At 53.7% G+C, this 19,224-nt stretch overlaps 5 protein-coding genes across 6 annotated transcripts; 3 read left to right on the top strand and 2 right to left on the bottom strand.

Annotated features, from left to right (window-relative positions):
• Positions 1-731: 731 nt before the first annotated feature.
• JDV02_005562 (uncharacterized protein) lies at positions 732-1,796 on the top strand (the record flags this gene model as incomplete). Its single annotated transcript, XM_047986874.1, has 1 exon — positions 732-1,796. One exon carries the CDS (start codon positions 732-734, stop codon positions 1,794-1,796), a length of 1,065 nt encoding a protein of 354 aa, XP_047842858.1.
• Positions 1,797-5,087: 3,291 nt separating this feature from the next.
• JDV02_005561 (uncharacterized protein) lies at positions 5,088-6,927 on the top strand. Of its 2 annotated transcripts, XM_047986872.1 has the most exons (5): positions 5,088-5,342; positions 5,427-5,674; positions 5,728-6,531; positions 6,589-6,632; positions 6,686-6,927. In XM_047986872.1, the coding sequence occupies exons 1-5, from the start codon at positions 5,165-5,167 to the stop codon at positions 6,870-6,872; spliced, it is 1,461 nt and encodes a 486-aa protein (XP_047842856.1). In that variant the 5' UTR covers positions 5,088-5,164; the 3' UTR covers positions 6,873-6,927. The 2 variants fall into 2 exon arrangements, with proteins under 2 accessions (XP_047842856.1, XP_047842857.1); XM_047986873.1 differs by having other exon boundaries at positions 5,088-5,674.
• JDV02_005560 (uncharacterized protein) lies at positions 6,885-9,017 on the bottom strand. The gene is made up of 5 exons (XM_047986871.1): positions 8,917-9,017; positions 8,640-8,867; positions 8,027-8,560; positions 7,522-7,930; positions 6,885-7,453 (listed from the first exon to the last, which is right to left on the bottom strand). The coding sequence occupies exons 2-5, from the start codon at positions 8,851-8,853 to the stop codon at positions 6,958-6,960; spliced, it is 1,653 nt and encodes a 550-aa protein (XP_047842855.1). The 5' UTR covers positions 8,854-8,867; positions 8,917-9,017; the 3' UTR covers positions 6,885-6,957.
• Positions 9,018-9,656: 639 nt separating this feature from the next.
• Positions 9,657-11,305, bottom strand: JDV02_005559 (uncharacterized protein). Its single transcript, XM_047986870.1, has 7 exons — positions 10,997-11,305; positions 10,898-10,944; positions 10,571-10,841; positions 10,383-10,474; positions 10,287-10,308; positions 10,101-10,235; positions 9,657-9,959 (listed from the first exon to the last, which is right to left on the bottom strand). The coding sequence occupies exons 1-7, from the start codon at positions 11,241-11,243 to the stop codon at positions 9,700-9,702; spliced, it is 1,074 nt and encodes a 357-aa protein (XP_047842854.1). The 5' UTR covers positions 11,244-11,305; the 3' UTR covers positions 9,657-9,699.
• A 3,136-nt stretch (positions 11,306-14,441) lies between these two features.
• On the top strand, positions 14,442-19,207 carry NIK1_2 (Histidine kinase). The gene is made up of 5 exons (XM_047986869.1): positions 14,442-15,984; positions 16,043-16,075; positions 16,133-17,226; positions 17,284-18,783; positions 18,838-19,207. The coding sequence occupies exons 1-5, from the start codon at positions 15,147-15,149 to the stop codon at positions 19,042-19,044; spliced, it is 3,672 nt and encodes a 1,223-aa protein (XP_047842853.1). The 5' UTR covers positions 14,442-15,146; the 3' UTR covers positions 19,045-19,207.
• Positions 19,208-19,224: the final 17 nt, after the last annotated feature.

Genomic DNA, 19,224 nt, shown 5'->3' with positions numbered 1-19,224 from the left:
CTCTGTGCCGTTCTCGGACAAAGTGCAAAGCAAGCTTCGCCGTCTTTGGATAGCCCTCAGTCCTGGCCAAGCACGTGAGAGGCAACGCTTGGCCCCCCGGGCAAGCTCCAGCGTCCAGACAAGGGCACGAGCGGGTAAGGAATCGTGGGGAATGGCCCGAAATGGGACTCGAGGTTGGGGTCCGCCCGCCTCCTTCCCTCTTGTTCCACAACATTGAATCCACATAACTACCCCCCCGCTGGAGCGTCATTCATGTGCCGACTGGCTGGCAGCACGATGCCGCTAAACCGCAACGGCGCGTCGGGGGAACTGCTCCGTCCGCGCGCCAATGTAACAACACATGTCGAAACGCACGCAACCTCTGGGCTGGGAGGGGACTCGATTTGGGATACCGTCGTCATGCGGCCTCCCACCACAAAGGGCTACGCGGCGGGCGCGGGCGTTTGGTCTTGGCTCGTCCATTTAGCTGGTAATAGCGGCGTATCGGTGCGTCCATTTCTTAAACGCTCCGTGTGCAACGTCGAAGCCTGTTTGACGAGGCGATACTCTCTCGGCAGGATACTTAAAGTGGGCAGCACGCACAGCGTGCATAACTGGGCTGTCTCGAATCCTTCCCTCCTCCCTCAGATTCATCAATACCCCATCCTCGTTGTTGCCTCTTGGGCTACTCCTGGCGTTGCAACTTCACACACCACAGGCGTACACCTTGACAAAAAGAGCATTCGTCTATCATGGGTGCGCAACCGAACCCAAGGGACTCAATGAAGTCCACCTGGCGTCAAGGCGACAGGACAGAGTGGACGCCCTACCACTGGCTGCTCGAGCTGCTCAACACATACCATGTCGACCTCGACAAGCCAGTCCCAGTTCACGCAAAATCCGACAAGGTACCTGTCCTTCCCCAGTGGTCACAGCACCTTTGGGTCATTGTCTTCTCTCTTGTTCCTCTTCTTCTCCACCAGGCCTGGCTCTCCTATACCGGCTACAACGCCATGGGGCGGGTCGCCGTCTTCATGCTGTATTTCATGGCCTTTAACTTAACTATTATCCATGAAGTCCACATTCTTCGGCGACTGGGCCACAGGTACGGGTTTCTTGATGGAGACGTTCATGAGCGCGATGGGGTCCCAGACGTTGGCGTGGCCAAGGTGGCGTTGTCCCTCCTCAAGACTACCGGCTCTCGCATTGCCCTGGCGATATACCTCTCTTACGAACCGAGTCAGCCTCCGATGGCTGTCTTGACATCTTGGAAATGGTGGATGTGGCTCCAGTTGGAAACAGGCCTCTACGCTGTCGTTCTCGACTTTTGGTTCTACTGGTACCACCGCGCCATGCATGACGTGGGGTATCTCTGGAAGTTTCACCGCACCCATCACCTTACAAAGCACCCAAACCCCCTTCTCACCGCCTATGCCGATCATGAGCAGGAGTTCTTCGATATGGTAGCGGTCCCCCTCATGACATACATCACGCTTCGCGCCTTCGGATTGCCGCTGGGATTCTATGAATGGTGGGTATGCCACCAATACGTTGCATATACGGAGGTCTGGGGGCATAGCGGCATTCGTGTTCTTCTCAGCCCACCCTCGACACTGCACTGGCTTCTTAACATGTTCAACGTCGAGCTCGTTATCGAAGACCACGACCTGCATCATCGCAAGGGATGGAGAAAAACCTACAACTACGGCAAGCAAACTCGTCTTTGGGATCGAATCTTCGGGACTTGTTGCGAGCGAATTGAGTCGATCAACACCAATATCGACTACGTCAATGAGGCGCATGTTCCACTTCTATAGTTAGTGAACCTTCAGAGCTTTCGTCTTCGTCAGACCTCATCGTCATTGAGGACCTGAGTAGATACCTTGTTCTATTCATTCCCGTTGGGACACATGTTTCCGATGCTTGTGCTCGTAGCCATGACTTCAGTAGCCGAGTCGTTGGAAGGAAAGGGTACCAGCAAGGATGTAGCGTTCCCCACATTTGACGAACACCACTCCAGAATGTAGGCAATCCTCACAAGCTCCGCAGGTATAGGACAGGGATTACCAAGTATAAAGCCGCTTTAAACATTCCGTGGCGAATTTCTACAGTAAACCTCTAAATAGCCAGGGGCTGAGACCCCATCTCGCGACTTATCCCTGCATGGTGGCTGTGGCCTTTTCAGAGACGTCATCTCCCTGCAGGCACGGGGTCGGTTGCGGCTGTCCATCCATTTGCCTGGGGTCAAAACCCGATATCATGTCAAATGACTACTGTTTGTTAGCAACAATATGCAGACTCCAAGGCAGCCTTCGAGTTTGGAGGTAGTTAGAGTGCTGCAGGGTGATGCATACCGGACCCTGAAAAGACTTCCCGCACAGCAGCCAGTATAGGGTGACCAGTACACCAAAAGCACCTAAGACAACGGATACATAATCTGTGGCCAGGGCCATCTGTTAGGTCTGACTCTTTAATACGTTGCAAAGGGGGTATTTACTCATGCTGCTCACGGTTACAGGCAGAGCAGTAGGAAAGCAATAAAACTTTTCGAATTGTCAGCGTGGACAGTCCCAGGCATGGAGGAAGGGACTTACAATAGAAGTTACCACCAGATATACAACAGCAACGGTGTTGACAACGAGGCCCAGCGTCTTGCTCATCTGCAGTCCAGATTTATGTGCGATCCGGTGCTGGTGTAGTATGTCACGACCGCGGATCATCAGCGTAATGATGGGGAACGCATACGATATGCCGAGGAATATCGTCAACGACGCGACGTAGGCACTAAACGCCACCGATGGACCCAGATATAAGAGTCCAAAACACACATTGAAGCCGTAGCAGAGCATTATCGTGCGGACAGGAACGTTGAGGCCCGGCGCGATGTGAGAAAAGAACTTGTGAAACACGATGCCGCGGTCACGAGCCATGGCAAAAAGCAGTCTGCTTGCACTGGTGATGCTGGCATTGCATCCGTTCACAAAGCAAACACTTAGCATGAAACTAAGAATCGTCGCAGCCGCCCGGCTCTTGGTGGCTTGAAGGACCATCTCAATGACGGGCATCCCTGTCGAGGACGCGAGGATGGTTGTCGGGTCAGTTAGGCAGAACAATATGACGAGTATAAAAGCAAATCCCCTGCGACGGTGAGCAGATAGCACGACCTCAAGCATGAACGGGGTCGAACTAACGTTGCGCCACCAACGAGAACGGCATATATCATGGCTCGTGGAACGTCGCGTGCAGGATCTGGCATCTCTTCGGCCACGTGCAGCACCACATCAAAGCCGACCAGAGAAAGGCTCGACTGCAGTAGCCCGAGGATCCACGCAACGCCATTGGGCCATCCAACTTCGTTTTGGAAGTTGGTAAACACGAACTTGGCATCGGTTTTGTCCGCCTTGGCTAGAAGAACAATGCTGAGAACAAGGACGCCAAAAACAGACCAATATACTTTGTGTGCATGTCAGTACCCAATATCTGTTTCCAGTCATTCCTCGAACTTACAGGCGCAGTCGTTCCACTTTCCTAGGATTCTGTTGCCCCAAATGTTCACAGCAGTTGTCAAAGTAAGGATGGCGAGAAAGATGCCATAGGTTCTCGCTGGCGTTACTTCGTACGCATCGCTTGACGCAACGACCGCGCCTGCGGATATGAAGAGGGCTAGAGTACGTTATTAGCGTCGGGCGTGCCATTCCGGTGCAGATATCGGGAGCGCACCGCCGAAATAGGCCTGTACGGTTACGACGATCAGCCAGCCGGCGATGTTTGTCCAACCGACGAAAAAGCTCTGCCATTGTTGACAAAGCAGGGTCCGTTTTATTAGCTAGACACTCGACAATCTTGTTTTTACTTGGGGAATCTTACCGCTGGTTTCCTCCACCTCTCGGTACAGAGCGCAAAGACGAAATGATACTGTCCGCCTGCGGTCGGCCAGATAGCGCCAAGTTCGCCGAGGCTCGCGGCAACGCAGACGCAGCATACAACACAAAACAAGAAGCCATATAACATGGCAACAGAGCTTCCCGATGGCAGTATAAGTCCGATGGAACCCGCAAGAGCAATCCAGGTGCTTCAAGCCGTGAGTATTTCTCGTTACATATGACACAGCAGCTACCTACTTCAGAATGGCAAATGCCATTGCCACCGTCGAAAGTGTCGAGAGACGGGGCTGAAGCTCCCCATGGTCTGGACGCGAGGAGTCTTGTGAACCTCCCATATTTTGTCAAATTATCCGTCTCTTTAGGCAATGAGAGGCTGAGAAAAATTTGTTGAAGGAAAGGGGATCGTGACGGGACGCGAAAGGAAACTTAATGAGGCCGCAGGGGCTGCAAATTGCAGACGTTGGGTCGCCAGCTGAGATATGGTCTGCCCTGCCGTTGGTTCCAGATGTCAACAGCGGGAGCCATCCGTTCCGAGACCCTCTTTATGTGCAGGGGGGCCGATTGGCAAAGCAATGGATCTGAACCAGGTTTACTACGTACGTACTGCATATCCTAGTCATCTGGTGTAATATTCTCGCCCGAAACAGGCAAATTATCGAGATGGGAGATCGAGACTGAACAACAAACAAGCTTTCAGCTTCGCGCCTCCTTGGCCCTCTCTTCCTGCCGTTCTCCCGATGCGGGGTTACCTTTTACCAACCACATTTGTGTTGGACGCCTTGTTGGAGGCGCCGCGAATCTTCTGCACGACGGTCCGACCACGACCCAACGTCGAGCAATGATTTGACAGTCAGGCGAAATGGGGTCTGCGGATTTGTGCGACTGTGCTGGGGGCTGGGCCCCCCTTTTCCCCAGACCCTCCCGCCGCAGATTCGTGTATCCCGCCCGTGCTTGTCAACATGCAGGACACCCAAAGGGGCAATTATGCGAGAGTTCTCAGTGCGACTCCCGGTCTCCGCACACGATGCTGTGGATGTCGTCCGTCGGAATACCTCAAGTCTACATCTCGTTATTCTGCCCGTTGGAGTTAGTTTCCGATATCCAGGTCTGCAGCTCAGTATTCTGCCCGATGTATTTAATTTCCAACATATAAGCCTTTATTTGAACAATCTGCCCATTTCGGGTGGACCCAGAGACTTCCAGAATGCCTCTAGGGCAACGTGAAATACTTATGGGCTAGCTCAGCCCTCCCCTACTACCGACAACACTATCTTCATCGTTCTGACCCTCAACAAGCAATCATGGCGTCCAAAGATGGTTTCTCATGGACTGAGGCTAACGGCCTCAGCCGTGGCGTTCCCTGCATCGGCGCAATCCAACCCTCCTCGAATATCGTCCAGGGCGCTGAGGACTTCGACGTCGTCGTCGTAGGTGCTGGCTACAGCGGACTGACCGCGGCTCGAGATGCCAGCGTTGCCGGTAGATCAATTTTTTTTTCTCTTCTGTCCCATGAGTAGATGCCTGGCAACAACGACTGATGATCGACCACCTGGGTCGAGACAGGCTTGAAGGTTCTTCTTCTCGAGGCGCGCGACAGAATCGGCGGCCGATCGTGGTCGTCCAACATCGCCGGTTATCCATACGAGATGGGCGGTACTTGGGTTTTCTGGGGACAACCGAATGTTTGGCGCGAGATAAGTCGTTACGGAATGCGAGATGAGCTCGTAAGCTCGTATGACTTTTCCAGGGGCCTCAACCGGTACATACTGTCCTGCGGGCAAGAGGCACAGCATTTCAGCCACGAGGAAGAGGTACGTTCGAGTCGCTATATCGCAGAAAGAGACCTAACGATGCCGAACAATAGGACGCACTGATTGGGTCTGCCTTATTGAAGCTCGTCAACGTCGACGGACAGTTTGGCCGCGTCGCGGTGCCGTTTCCTCATAACCTGATCCTCAATCCAGAAGAGCGTAGATACGACCAAATGTCCGTCGCAGACCGCCTCGCCGAGATAAAGAATACCCTCACGCCGAATGAACTTCTCTGCGCCGAGGCGTTCGTGCTCCTGTGCAGTGGAGCCACGCTTGAGACGACGAGCTTCTACGAGTTCCTCCACTGGTGGGCGTTATGCGGATACACATACGAGGGCTGCATCAACCACCTGGTCAAGTACAAGTTTAAGCATGGACAGTCGTCTTTTGCCATTAGGTTCTTCCGAGAGGCCGAGGCAACAGGCAACATGTCGTACTCGTTCAGCAACCCAATCTCCAAGATCCAAGACAACGGGTCCGGAGTCCAAGTCACCACTCGCGACGGCAGGACCTTTTGCGCCAAAAGAGCGATCAGCGCTATTCCTTTAAACGTCCTCAACAATGTCCAGTTCGAACCACCGCTGTCGCCCGGGAGAAAGGCAGCCGTAGACACTGGACACGTCAATCAGACCATCAAAGCCCATGCTGAGACCAGTGATCGGGATCTGCGATCTTTTACGGGTATCAGCTACCCACATAACGGGCTGCTATACGGATTTGGTGATGGCGAGACTCCAGCGGGCAAAACCCACATCGTCGCGTTCGGCGGACAACATAACCACTTCCATCCAGAGGACGACATTTCCAAGACCATTGCGGCTTTCAACGGATTCACACCCATGAAGGTGGATAGACTTGTACAGAACGCCGCTTCCCCTCGATTGCCAAAACAATGGGCTAATTACCTCGGCCAGGTTTTCCACAATTGGTCACGAGATGAATTCGCAAAAGGAGCATGGTAAGTCCTCACTCGGCGCGGCGGTCTCTGCATTGGCTCACACCCTCCCGCAGGTTCTTTCCAGGACCTGGATTGCTATCAAATAGTTTGCAAGACCTTCAGGAGCGTCAAGGGAACATTGTCTTCGCGTGCTCAGACTGGGCTCTGGGCTGGCGCAGCTTCATTGACGGAGCAATCGAAGAAGGAACCCGCGCGGCGGCCACCGTGTGCGCCGATCTCACAGGCAGGTCAAGGCTCTGAGTGTTTCCATGTGGATGAACTTTTGGGAATTTGGCTAGCTAAATTGAAATTGAAAGGAATTAAAAAAAATTACATCTTGATGTTCTCACATTATAAGCAATGGCCTCTGACGGGTCACTACATCAGTCCAATGTGACGAGTCGTGTCCCGACCAGATCAAATCCAGGGTCTCAAGCGCAATAGGAATGCTGCCGAATCGCGTGCACTCGAACAAACTCTTCAGGCGATCGACAAAGAAATCGCGGTGTTGCGGCAGGGAGCTCTCTGCAGCCGCCACAAAGTATGTCCAGACCAGGGTATGGCCGCCGTCTTCCTTGGGATCCAAGCCTGCTACAGTCTCTTGCAAGTCCGAAACCAGCTGAATGGACTGCTCCGCAGTGATGATGTGTAGGGCGCGACGACGATAGATGTCGCAGGCCTTGCATATTGCATCCTTCATAATTCCTATATTCTCGCGTTGTCTTGAGCCTAGATCTCGCGCCGGGGCAGCGGTCATGAAATCTAGGTAGAACTCGGAACATCGACCGAGGGCCTCGATGCCCTTTTGTTCGCTCGACAGCGGGAGACCGAAAAGCTCGAACCTAAGTATAGTTCGAAGAATGAGCACTAATTCAGATGTGTGAACTGATGCGAAGCACGGATGGCTTACATGCGTGTCTGTTCCGAAATGAACGCCTTGGTCGTACTGGACAGGGACGTCGCCGATTCGGACAATTTGGCAAGGAACGAAAGCAGGCCGAGAAGACGGATGTAATTCTTCGAACCAGTTATCGTGTCGCCGACAAGTAAGGCCAAAATCGTCGCCCAAGCAGCGATGTCGAACAAATGTTTCGAATCTAAGCTCAAAGACTGGCGATAGAGGCGTGTTAGGACAGCCTGTTGTGCCAACTCGGCAGCTTCGCGCATGTTGGGTGCCTCTCGCGCGAGATGAAAGGCAGCGACAGTCGATACAGCTTGCTCAACCATAGGATCTTGACAGGCGAGAGGCAAGATGATCTGCCGATAGCCGTTTCCTGCGTAGTCAAACACCACCATCTTGGCGGCAATAAAATTAGAGACTTGATCAAGTCAGCTCGATCTCCTGTTCGTGCTACGAGAAAGGAAGGGGAAGGGGGAGAACGGGGTTCGGGCGTCTCAAGGCATTCGCAACATACAATGGTCGAAAAACATTCTGCTTCGCGAGGTCACAGATTCCAAGGAGCCACGCAGTGGTCCCAGGGCTGCGCTTCTTTGACGTAGCGTAGTCAAACAGAGCTCTCGTTCGTCGGGGGGTGTCGCTTCACGTCTCGCGTGAGACCCTTGCTGAGAAGGCATCTGGAGCCGGAACTGGAGCTGGAGCTGAGGAGTGCCTGGTAATTCACTCGGCGACTTGGGAGTTGACGCTTGCTCGTGGCGGCGAGCTGATAATCTTCCCGGTTTTGATGGCTGCACATCGTCTCTGTCAAGGGACTGGGCGGGTCGTCGCGGCAGCCGTCTTCCTGGCTTGGACCCTGGGCTCGCCTGATGAAGCCCATCGCGATTGAGCTCTTGCGCATCGTCGTTCTTGGAAGATTGCGGTACGCTCATGTGGGAGCTGAAGCGGTATTCGATCCCTTGGCCGGAGCAACAAATGCCTTTTTTACGACATTTGAAACACTCGGGCTCCTCTTTATCGCATCGAATGCGACGAATGCGGCACTGGACGCAGCCTGCGTAAGAAAAAGGATCAACGGTCAGCCACCATGCAGCCTGCTATTATCCGTTTGGGGGTTTCCGCCTTTTGCACACCATTGTTTCGTTTTGCTAGTGACATGGTCGCCGTGTCGCCGGCTTTCGGCGCACCGCAGCGATTGACCCCACGACCGGCGAGTACACATGCGGTCGATGAAGCTGACCGAGATCCGTGGAGCCAGCGGGTCGCGATGCGATGCAATGCTGCGTCTCCAGAGCGCAACAAAGTGGAGGAAGAGGGGCCTCGCGTGCAACGCTCAAGGCATGCCATGGGCGGTCAGGTGACTGCGCGCGATGTTGGATTGCTGTCAATAATTGGACTTGTTGCACGCACCGCTTGGCATCTATAGCGCCCGTCAAATTGCAGGCACACCGCGAGTTGGTTACAGAGACGCGCGCTGTCCGTCTAGTCCCGAATGGTAAGTTACACCGAGTACCTCTCCGGCATGGCGAGCACGGTGTAAAGGAACATGACGTACTGCATATAACTGCATATAAATAGTACCTAATGCCTGTACGACGCTACCTGCTCTTAGCTTAAGAACAAGTAAAAAAATATATATAAGAAAGTAACTATAATAAAGAGTATTATTATTATTGATAGAGAAAGGTCTCTAAATAAAGATATTCTCTCTTTCTATAAGGTTATACTCTATCCTTTAATAATGTAATTTAATTAAAATATTAATATATGATATAGTATATAGTATATTAGTCTCGTTATATCCCTATATGCTAAATAAAGCTAGCGCGGTCTAGGACTAGAGTATAAACCTAAAATAAAATAAAATATCTCTATATATAATTTTTATCCTCTTATTAATAGTAAGACTTTAAAATAATATTAAGACTAAAAATAATATATATTATAAGTACTAAATTAGACTTAGTAAGTATGGACTTAAATATACCTAGAAGCATAAGAGTGTTATATACTTAAACGCAAAGCCATGGAAAAGCGAATGCTTAATTCTCCATGATGTCATAGACATGACCTACTGTGGGTAACTGTTGTGCCTGCAGGCAGCCTGAAGCCGTTCTCAGCTCTTCGCCTCGCACCTGGGGCGTAACATACGTCTAACAGACTCCAGTATTGGTGGGTTTCTAAAGCAGTTCACTACGATAGCGGGTTACAAGCAGGCACGTCCGACTCTTTCACTTTGGTGCAGTCAATGCCCACCACTTCCACCAGAAATTTGAATCCCTTGTGTTTGCCGCGAAGTAGCTTCGTGAGCAAGTCACCACCACCGCCATTCGCATGTTCGCTGACGCAGGCGACGTGCGCACCCGGTCCACCCTCCATGACGGAATTGAAGGGATACTCATCACAGGTCATCTTAGTACCAGCGCCGGGCTGGCCGGGTGGGACAATGCGGCCTATAAATATTGAGGCTCTTGTTAGTCCACTGCGTTTGAAGCGGCGAAGCTTCCGTTTTGTATCCGTCCGGGCGATACCATCGCATAGGAGGCCCAAGCCAAATATTCTGGTCAGGCTGGGCCTCCCTAGGGCATGCTTACCTGCACAGCATCGAGGCTTCCGTGAGCTTCGACAGTCCGTCTTCTCACGATTACCAGATTCAGGTCCGGCATAGGTAACGATCTGGCCATTGGGCGATGTGTTTGGACGTCCCTTGGCTAACTGAGCTCGAATTCCTGCAAGGCGCGTTAGTTGGGACATTCTTCCTCTATACACGACAGGCTTACCCAAGCACACGTTCTCGACGAGCTGTTGAGCAGGCATGTCAGCAAAGGAGCAAGCAGGCACTCAGTACGGGGGTTTGCCGGCAGTGGCACACTCACAGCTGCTGTCTCGGTATTTTTCTGCCATCCAAGGGTGAGTCGTGGAACGGTACAGTATCCCTTTTTGGAACACTGCGAGCCTTCAGGACAGCCTAGGAGTCGTCCATTCAGCCGAATCTAGAACGTCACTTGCGACAGGCAGTGCGTGCGTAATAAGTCGCATAAAAGGGCAATCAGGGAGAACGTACACCAGCCGTCGCAGCAAACCTCATGCTCACCGCAGCAGACCGACTTATCCGGAGTCGACCCTTTGCAGCACTTCGTGCTGGGTGCTTGGCAGCAGTTCCGGCCACAGCATTCATGAGTAACCGGACAAGCCACACCAAGCCCGCAGCATTTGGCTCCCGGGAGTTTGCAAAAGTTTGGGTCTACGGTGCCGCATTCTGTCATGCCTTTTGGACAACACCCAGTAGGCTGGCAGACTGGGAACGACTCGGAGCAACATTTACCCCCACCACACTATGCTCGCGCATTAGTTGCACCCGGTTCATGAAATTGGGTGTGTGCAAGCTTACGCAGATAGGGTAGCCGGCCTGGCAGCAACGACTATTCGGGCATGGATCTATCGGATGTCAACATGACGTTGGTTGGTGTTCACAGCGCAGAGAACTGACGCGGGTGGGACGGCGGGCATTGCTGTCGACCAAGTAATTCAAGTCGAACGTCTCGAATGCCATGGCCGCGCATGGGGTTCAATTCACTTGCGGCGTGTGCGGCGAAATTGATGAGCTCGGCCTCAGCAGGGGCGGCCGCTGATAAGTTCCCCCCAGTAGTTCCGGGGACGCTCGCGAGGTCTAAAGCGAGGGAACTGGCACCGCATAGTGCAGCAGCAACCGCCAGCAGGATAGAACAATGCATCATTTGTCGATGTTGGTCTCACACCTTATAAGCCAGGAAGAATAGGTCGAGCTTCTTAGGTCCAGAATTACAAGGCATGTCAATTGAGCCAACAGGTCTCATCGCCAGCCTTTTATTCTCCGACCACACCACGAAGTAATTCTGTGTCCACGTTACATACCGCATCTATCACGGCGGGCTGAGCCTTCCATCCATGGCTGATCCCACGACGCACTTCCCCGTCATGGTAGTAGCATCTGGTGGTTGCTGATGTGCTTACAGGACCCTTGTGCGAGGACCCCAATGTCAACCAGATTTCACCGCTTGCACATTGTGAAGGATGCGGCGCGCCACGTTGTCGTCTCCAGTCAAGGCCTACTGTGCAATCGAAAATTGGTTTGTATCGATATGATACGGTCAGCCCTCCCCGCTGTCCCAAAGAGCAGAGTGCAGCCGCTGACCTTCCCGCCCCCGAACGCGAACGCGTAACAAGCGCAAGATATTTCCCCTTTGGTCATCGGCGCAGTTCCATCAGTCGGCTGAGCTGAATTCTAGGACCTGCACAAGTTGTTCCACTGTGCGCTCCAAAACCAATTGAAGACGGCGATACATGGCGTGTGATACGGTCCGGGCCGATCGTCCCCATTTACAGGGCTGCGAGGGGTGCCTAGTCGTAAGGCAATCGCCCGACCACTCCGTCTCCGTGTCTCACTGCGGCCGGAAGTTGCTGCAGACGACGAACATGGGACAGTATAAGGAGCAGTTGGCCGAGGCAGTTGGCCGATTATTAGTGCGGCTGCAACAGAGCACTCCGACATGCCGAAAGACCGCAGGGCACGCCGGCCCCCAACTAGACATTGGTGCTTGCCCGATCATAGCGATAGGTTGACCAGTTGAAGACATTGACACAACGGCATTGCCATTACACCGTGCTGACGATCCGTCGTGCATAGAGGGAGCGTATAGTATGGGTGAGGTCGCAGTCACTGGCACCAGGTCTCAGGCGGCTTTGTTTCGGTAAGCCATATGCAGTTCGCAACGTGCAAGGCATGGCGATGAGCCGCGCGCTGCAGCGTAACGACCGTCACTTTCAGTGCTTCAACCGACGAACCGGCAAGGCTTTAGTGACGGAGCTCAGCAGTCACATTGTCCTATGACCTCTCCTTAGCGGCGGTCGCCTTCAAAGCTCGTGATCAACTCTTTGCTGCTTTCGTCATGTCGTTCATACCGACTGCCTTGACGCACAAGGGATGGGTGACTGCACAACTTGGTTGGCAATGGTCCACAAAAGGCTGAGCGGCATATGGCAAGGCAGCAGAATGAAGATATCTCATCAACAATTACCATAAATAGGATTCGGTGACCTAGCAGCCCGCTTATCTACCCATCGTCACCTTGTGATGTATCTTGGGGGCTACGGGCTGTGGATCAATGCAAGCCCGTATCTGTTTGGTTTCGACCTTATTATCGTTTGTTCGCGCAGCCACCTTTTTTATTTACTATGCGGTCTGGGTCCTTCCCAAGAGAAGTGGTCGCGACTTCAGCGAAAGCTCCGGGAGTAAAAATGACCCAGTTGAGTGGATCGCCGTCGATGCTGTCCTCAATACATGGACATTCTTTACAATCCTGGCCCGGCTTCTCGCACTAGGCATGCGGAAACAGAAGGGATTATAGACTAGTCGGCGACAAGAAACGGCGCCAGGCATGGTGAGCTATCCCATAGCACCACAGACTCAATACCAGCATCACCACCAAGATGGAGGGTATGTGTCAAACGGCAACATTCAGTTTCAGTCACAACAAACACCACAACAACTACATAGCATCCACATTCAAGAACTATACGACCGACAGCATCGCCAGGTTGTACCACAGACTGGGAGCCCTAAATTAGATACGTATCATCAATCTGGTACTAAGCCAAGTCAGGAATTAGGGGCATGATCTAGTAGATACCCCTATGGTTCTCACGCCCTTATTGCAGGTGATTCTCCTAAACCTCGAACACAGAAGGAAAGAAGCCGATACTGGAAGGGTCAAGGAGGCGATAGCGGGTACCTCGACACGATACCGATGCGAGAAAGCTCTGAGCTACTAATACTTCCAGGGAGTAACTGACAATGAGAACTACTATTCACCCAAGACCATATCTCTATTTACCCACGCCCGCCCATACACATCGCGGCCCCATACAGTCGTATCAGCACAGTAGACTTTATTGGCTTGCGCCACGGGCTGCAATGCCTTGCCTGCAAGTGATTGAGACCTAATAAAGGCTGCTTACATTGGAGGCCATCGCGGGCTGCGCGCTGCTGGGCTGCTGGCGCAGGCGCTAGGTCCTTCTGTACCGTGCGCGGTTTGGGCAAATAGAGATGTGGTCTGGGGTAAATAGTACTTCTTTTCGCGACTTTGTTTGCGCGGCTACAAGGTTCTTCCTCACTTGTATGAGGAGGTGGGTGCTGGTGCTTTCGTGAACGCGGCGAGGAGTGTGAGGACGGGGCATGTCGCGTGCATGAGGCCCTACCGAGGTGTCTGCATGTGCATGTAGCACTTCCAGATGCCGATTGTCTTGGCTCGGCAGTTGCGGCCGTCTTTGTTCAACGGGGCGAGAATGTCAGACAAAATGGCTTATGACAACTTGTCATTGACAAGGGGGCGACTGTCCGACTTTTGGGAAGCTGGACGGACTGCCGTCGCCAGGGGCCACTCATTAGTAGACACGGGAGAGTCAAGTTGTTGTTGCCAGCCAGTCTCCACTCGTCCCGCGGGCTTCCACTGCACACTTGCCTGATTCCCAGTTGGTGCTCATCAGCACCTGCAGGGGGTGCAGCACAGCTCCGCCCCGTTGTACCCCTGCCCCCGTGCTCAGCGCGTGAGTCTTCGATCCACTGCTTGATGAGCTCTGTGTGCTTGCCGGAGAGGTACTTCGTATCATGTATTGCGTGTAACTTGCCTGAGCTGATGCTACTTTGAGAAGTGGGCTCCAGGTGCGGGGGTTTCTTGCAGATGGCCGGGGGAGGACAGATGTATGGGGACCTTGTCGCCTGATACCGCAGTACATGTCTGTGGTGTACCATTCCTCCTCCACCGCCGCCGCCCTACCATGTACAGCCAACTGAACTGAGTGTGTGCGGCCACCCGCGCGCGCGTCAGGGTCGAGGGGATGGATAGCAAGCTTCCCCCAAAAGACGGACACCTGTCCAGCATGATGCTCTTGTTGACAGGAAACTCTGCCAACAATGCATCCTTGGGACAGCAGCAGTGGCACGAACAACGCACCAATGCATCGACGACAACCGTGCACGCAATCGTCCTTGCCCATGGCCGCGGGCGCACATGCAGCAAGTCACGGCATCAGCGCCCATTCCGCGCGCGTCCGGCGTACCTTTGGAACAGTCTAGACCCAAGCCACACACCAGACGCTCAGCGTGAAACGGCACGGAAATCTCGAGCTGGTCTGGATGCCTTTCGACACCGTGGAGCGTCTGTGCTTCCTCCATCTCCAACAACTCATCGTCAATTCTGCCTGCACACGTCTTTCTGGTCGTCCGAAGGGCAGCCTCGCACCCCCCAGACCAGATTGCAGACGACATTAGGCGCTGTGTCCATCACGGCCGAGGCGACCTTGAATCTCGCCACCCTCCTGTCAGTACCGAACCGGAGCGGGCAGGGCGATCCGATCCTCGAGCCTGGCAAACCTACGACTCGACGAGCGCATGCCTTGAACCCTCTGTCGCGGCATCACGGTTGAATGTGCGGCTGCCCCATTCCCAAGACATCGAACGAGCCGCCACCTGCGCGCCAGCATCAGAGAGGAGTGGCGTGCCATCATCGCCGCGACCAACCCCACGTACGACGACCGGCAATCGCTGTGAGCGATTCGCTGCAACCTCACTCGCCCTCCCGCTTCGTCGGCGCCCGGTCGTGATGATGGACGAGGGTACTCTGGCGGCGGCGGCCGACATTGTCACATCTCTGGCCGCTGGTAACCCCACGGCTTCATCGTTGTGCGATGCTGCTGGACGCCAAATCACCCTCCCCGGTCCCGAGACCGAGACCAAGAGACATTTCGAGGCTGAGCTTCAGAAGCTCGCAATCCGGGTCCGCCAGCTCGAGAGCAGAGCCTCCGCTGCCCCCTTCCCTACTTTGCCGCAGACTCCAAATGAGCTCAACGATACCCTCTTCGGTTCAAGCGGCGTCTGCAGTCCGGCCGCCGCTGCCTCCAAGCAGGGTCCTCAGTCCGGCGTCTATGGCGCCACCTCTGCAGAAAGCCCTCCTCTCAAGCGCCGGCGGCTGGACCACGAGGCGCTCGATGCGCTGCAAGAGCACGTCAGCGACCAGTCCAAGTTACTCGACACCCAGCGTCAGGAAATCACTGGCCTCAATGCTCAACTGGTCACGCAGACCAAATTGCAACAAGGCACCCTGGATATCTTGGAACACAAGTCTGTCGCCACCCTCGAGAGGGAGCTGCTCAAGCACCAAAAGGCCAACGAAGCGTTCCAAAAGGTGCTGCGGGAGATTGGCCAAATCATCACTGCTGTTGCCCGTGGCGATCTGACCATGAAGGTACGCATGAACGCCGTGGAGCTGGACCCCGAGATTACGACTTTCAAGCGCACCATCAACGCCATGATGGACCAATTGCAGACTTTCGCCAGCGAAGTCTCCCGAGTAGCACGCGAAGTCGGCACCGAAGGTCTGTTAGGTGGGCAGGCAGTCATCGGCGGCATCGACGGGACTTGGAAGGAACTTACAGACAATGGTATCGAACCCTGCTCAGGGCCCATCACTTGTTACCTCCGACTGACCACGCCCAATAGTGAACGTCATGGCCCAGAATCTCACCGACCAAGGTTTGTATCCCAGCCTTCAATCACGTTCTCCCCCGACAAGCTGACTCGTTTGTATAGTCCGAGAAATCGCGTCAGTGACAACCGCGGTCGCGCACGGCGACCTGACCAAGAAAATCGAACGACCCGCGAGGGGAGAGATCCTAGAGCTGCAACAAACCATCAATACCATGGTCGACCAACTGCGAACATTTGCTTCCGAGGTTACACGTGTGGCAAGGGATGTCGGCACCGAGGGCATTCTCGGGGGCCAGGCAGATGTTGCTGGCGTGCAAGGGATGTGGAACGACCTGACTGTCAACGTCAACGCCATGGCCGACAACTTAACAACACAAGTCCGCGATATCGTCAAGGTGACTACTGCCGTGGCAAAGGGCGATCTTACGCAAAAGGTCCAAGTCGACTGCAGAGGCGAAATCTTCGAGTTAAAGTCCACGATCAATTCCATGGTCGACCAACTGCAGCAATTCGCTCGAGAGGTGACGAAAATTGCCAAAGAGGTCGGCACGGAAGGCCGACTTGGTGGTCAAGCTACCGTTCACGATGTGCAGGGGACGTGGAGAAATTTGACGGAGAATGTCAACTACATGGCAATGAACCTAACCACCCAGGTTCGCGAAATTGCAAAGGTAACTACAGCAGTGGCCAAGGGAGACTTGACAAAGAAAATTAGCGTCGAGGCAAGGGGAGAGATTCTCGAGCTGAAAAACACCATAAACCAAATGGTCGATCGGTTAGGCACCTTCGCTCTTGAGGTCAGCAAGGTTGCTCGAGAGGTCGGAACCGAAGGAACCTTAGGCGGGCAGGCACAAGTCTCGAACCTCGAGGGCAAGTGGAAAGATTTGACCGAGAATGTCAACACCATGGCGTCAAACCTCACAGTCCAAGTGAGGAGTATCTCTGCGGTGACGCAAGCCATCGCCAATGGAGATATGAGCCAAACAATTGACGTCGAAGCCAACGGAGAGATCCAGGTGCTTAAAGTCACAATCAATAACATGGTCGGTCGGCTCTCGAGCTTCTGTTACGAAGTGCAGCGGGTTGCCAAGGACGTCGGTCTTGACGGGAAAATGGGCGCTCAGGCCGACGTCGTTGGCCTCGATGGGCGTTGGAAGGAAATCACTACAGACGTCAACACCATGGCCAGCAATTTGGTACGCAATCACGGCTGCAGGGAACCTATTCATTCCGCGAAAGCTAACTGTGACCAGACAACACAAGTGCGAGCGTTTTCTGACATTACCAACTTGGCGACAGACGGTGACTTCAGCAAGCTGGTCGACGTGGAGGCCTCCGGAGAGATGGATGAACTGAAACGGAAGATCAACCAGATGATATCGAACCTGCGAGACAGTATCCAGAGGAACACGCAAGCTCGAGAAGCCGCCGAGCTAGCTAATAGGACCAAGTCGGAATTCCTGGCTAACATGTCTCACGAAATCCGGACTCCAATGAACGGCATCATCGGCATGACCCAGCTCACCCTCGATACGGATTTGACACAGTACCAGCGAGAGATGCTCAACATTGTAAAGAGCCTGGCCACGAGCCTTTTGACCATCATTGACGATATTCTGGATCTGTCGAAAATTGAGGCGAGACGGATGGTCTTAGAGGAGATTCCCTACACGCTTCGAGGGACAGTCTTCAACGCCTTGAAGACGCTAGCAGTCAAAGCCAACGAAAAATGCCTAGACCTAACCTTCAAAGTGGATAGCTCGGTCCCAGACTACGTGGTAGGGGACTCGTTCCGTCTGAGGCAGATCATCATAAACTTGGTAGGCAATGCCATCAAGTTCACTGAGCGTGGGTCGGTCGGCCTAACGATCCGCGAGAGCCCAGAGCCATTGCCAATTGACCACGGAGAGTATGCCTTGGAATTTGCCGTTGAGGACACGGGCATCGGCATTGCCGAAGACAAGCTTGACCTCATCTTTGATACATTCCAGCAAGCTGACGGCTCCATGACGCGCAAATTTGGTGGTACCGGGCTAGGTCTTTCTATTTCGAAGCGACTCGTTAACCTCATGGGGGGAGATCTCTCCGTCAGCAGCGAGGCCGGACGGGGGAGCCAGTTTTACTTTACTTGCAAGGTAAGACTGGCGTCTGGAGGAGCGGAGTTTATTCAGAAGCAGTTACAACCATATCGTGGCCACCAGGTCTTGGTCGTGGACAAGGCGCTCCCGAATTCTGGGACGGAAATCGAGGACATGCTCAAGCAACTCGGCCTACGACCCATCATCTTCAGTCTCGACGGACGCCAGGTCTCTGGGAACACCAACGGAGCCGTTCCGGAAGACTGCGACGCGATTGTCGTGGATTCCATCGACACGGCCCGGAGATTCCGCGCCATGGATCAGTTCAAGTACTTTCCCGTTGTTCTTCTGGCGCCTGTGGTCAACGTCAATCTCAAAACCTGCCTCGAGCTAGGCATCACATCGTACATGACAACGCCGTGCCAGCTCGTGGACCTGGCCACTAGTATGATCCCCGCCTTGGAGAATAGGGCCACGCCATCGCTCGCTGAGAACACCAGGACGCTGGAGATTTTGCTGGCTGAGGACAACACCATCAACCAGAGACTAGCCGTCAAGATCCTACAGAAATACCACCACGTCGTCACAGTAGCAGGCAATGGACTGGAAGCAGTGGAGGCCGTCAAGGAAAAGAAGTTTGATGTTATTCTCATGGACATTCAGATGCCCATCATGGTAAGCGCAAAGACGTCTTGTGAGTTTCCAACGGCGCGCTGACATCAAGACCAGGGGGGCTTTGAAGCCACAGCGACCATCCGTGAGTATGAGCAACGAACCGGGGCCAAGAAGACGCCCATCATCGCGCTGACAGCGCACGCCATGATCGGGGACCGAGAGAAGTGCATGCAGGGACAAATGGACGAGTACCTCTCGAAGCCACTGCAGCAGAACCAATTGTTGGACACGATTTTACGATGCGCGAGCTTGACAGAATAGCCGAATGCACGATACCGACCGAATCTTTTTGTATATAGAAGGAGGACGTGGCATTAGGCGAAAGAGCATGAAGCAGCGCTTATTATATACCCTTATACAAATGGAATGGAGCCCGCTTGCTTCCAGGCATGATGGAACATGGCGAGACTCTACTCGCGCGTGCATTTCTGCATTTCTCAT

Source organism: Purpureocillium takamizusanense, chromosome 4 (genome assembly GCF_022605165.1).
Source record: "Purpureocillium takamizusanense chromosome 4, complete sequence".
Lineage (NCBI taxonomy): Eukaryota > Fungi > Ascomycota > Sordariomycetes > Hypocreales > Ophiocordycipitaceae > Purpureocillium > Purpureocillium takamizusanense.
The sequence above is the reverse complement of the archived record's forward strand: the minus strand, read 5'-3'. Positions and strand labels throughout refer to the sequence as shown.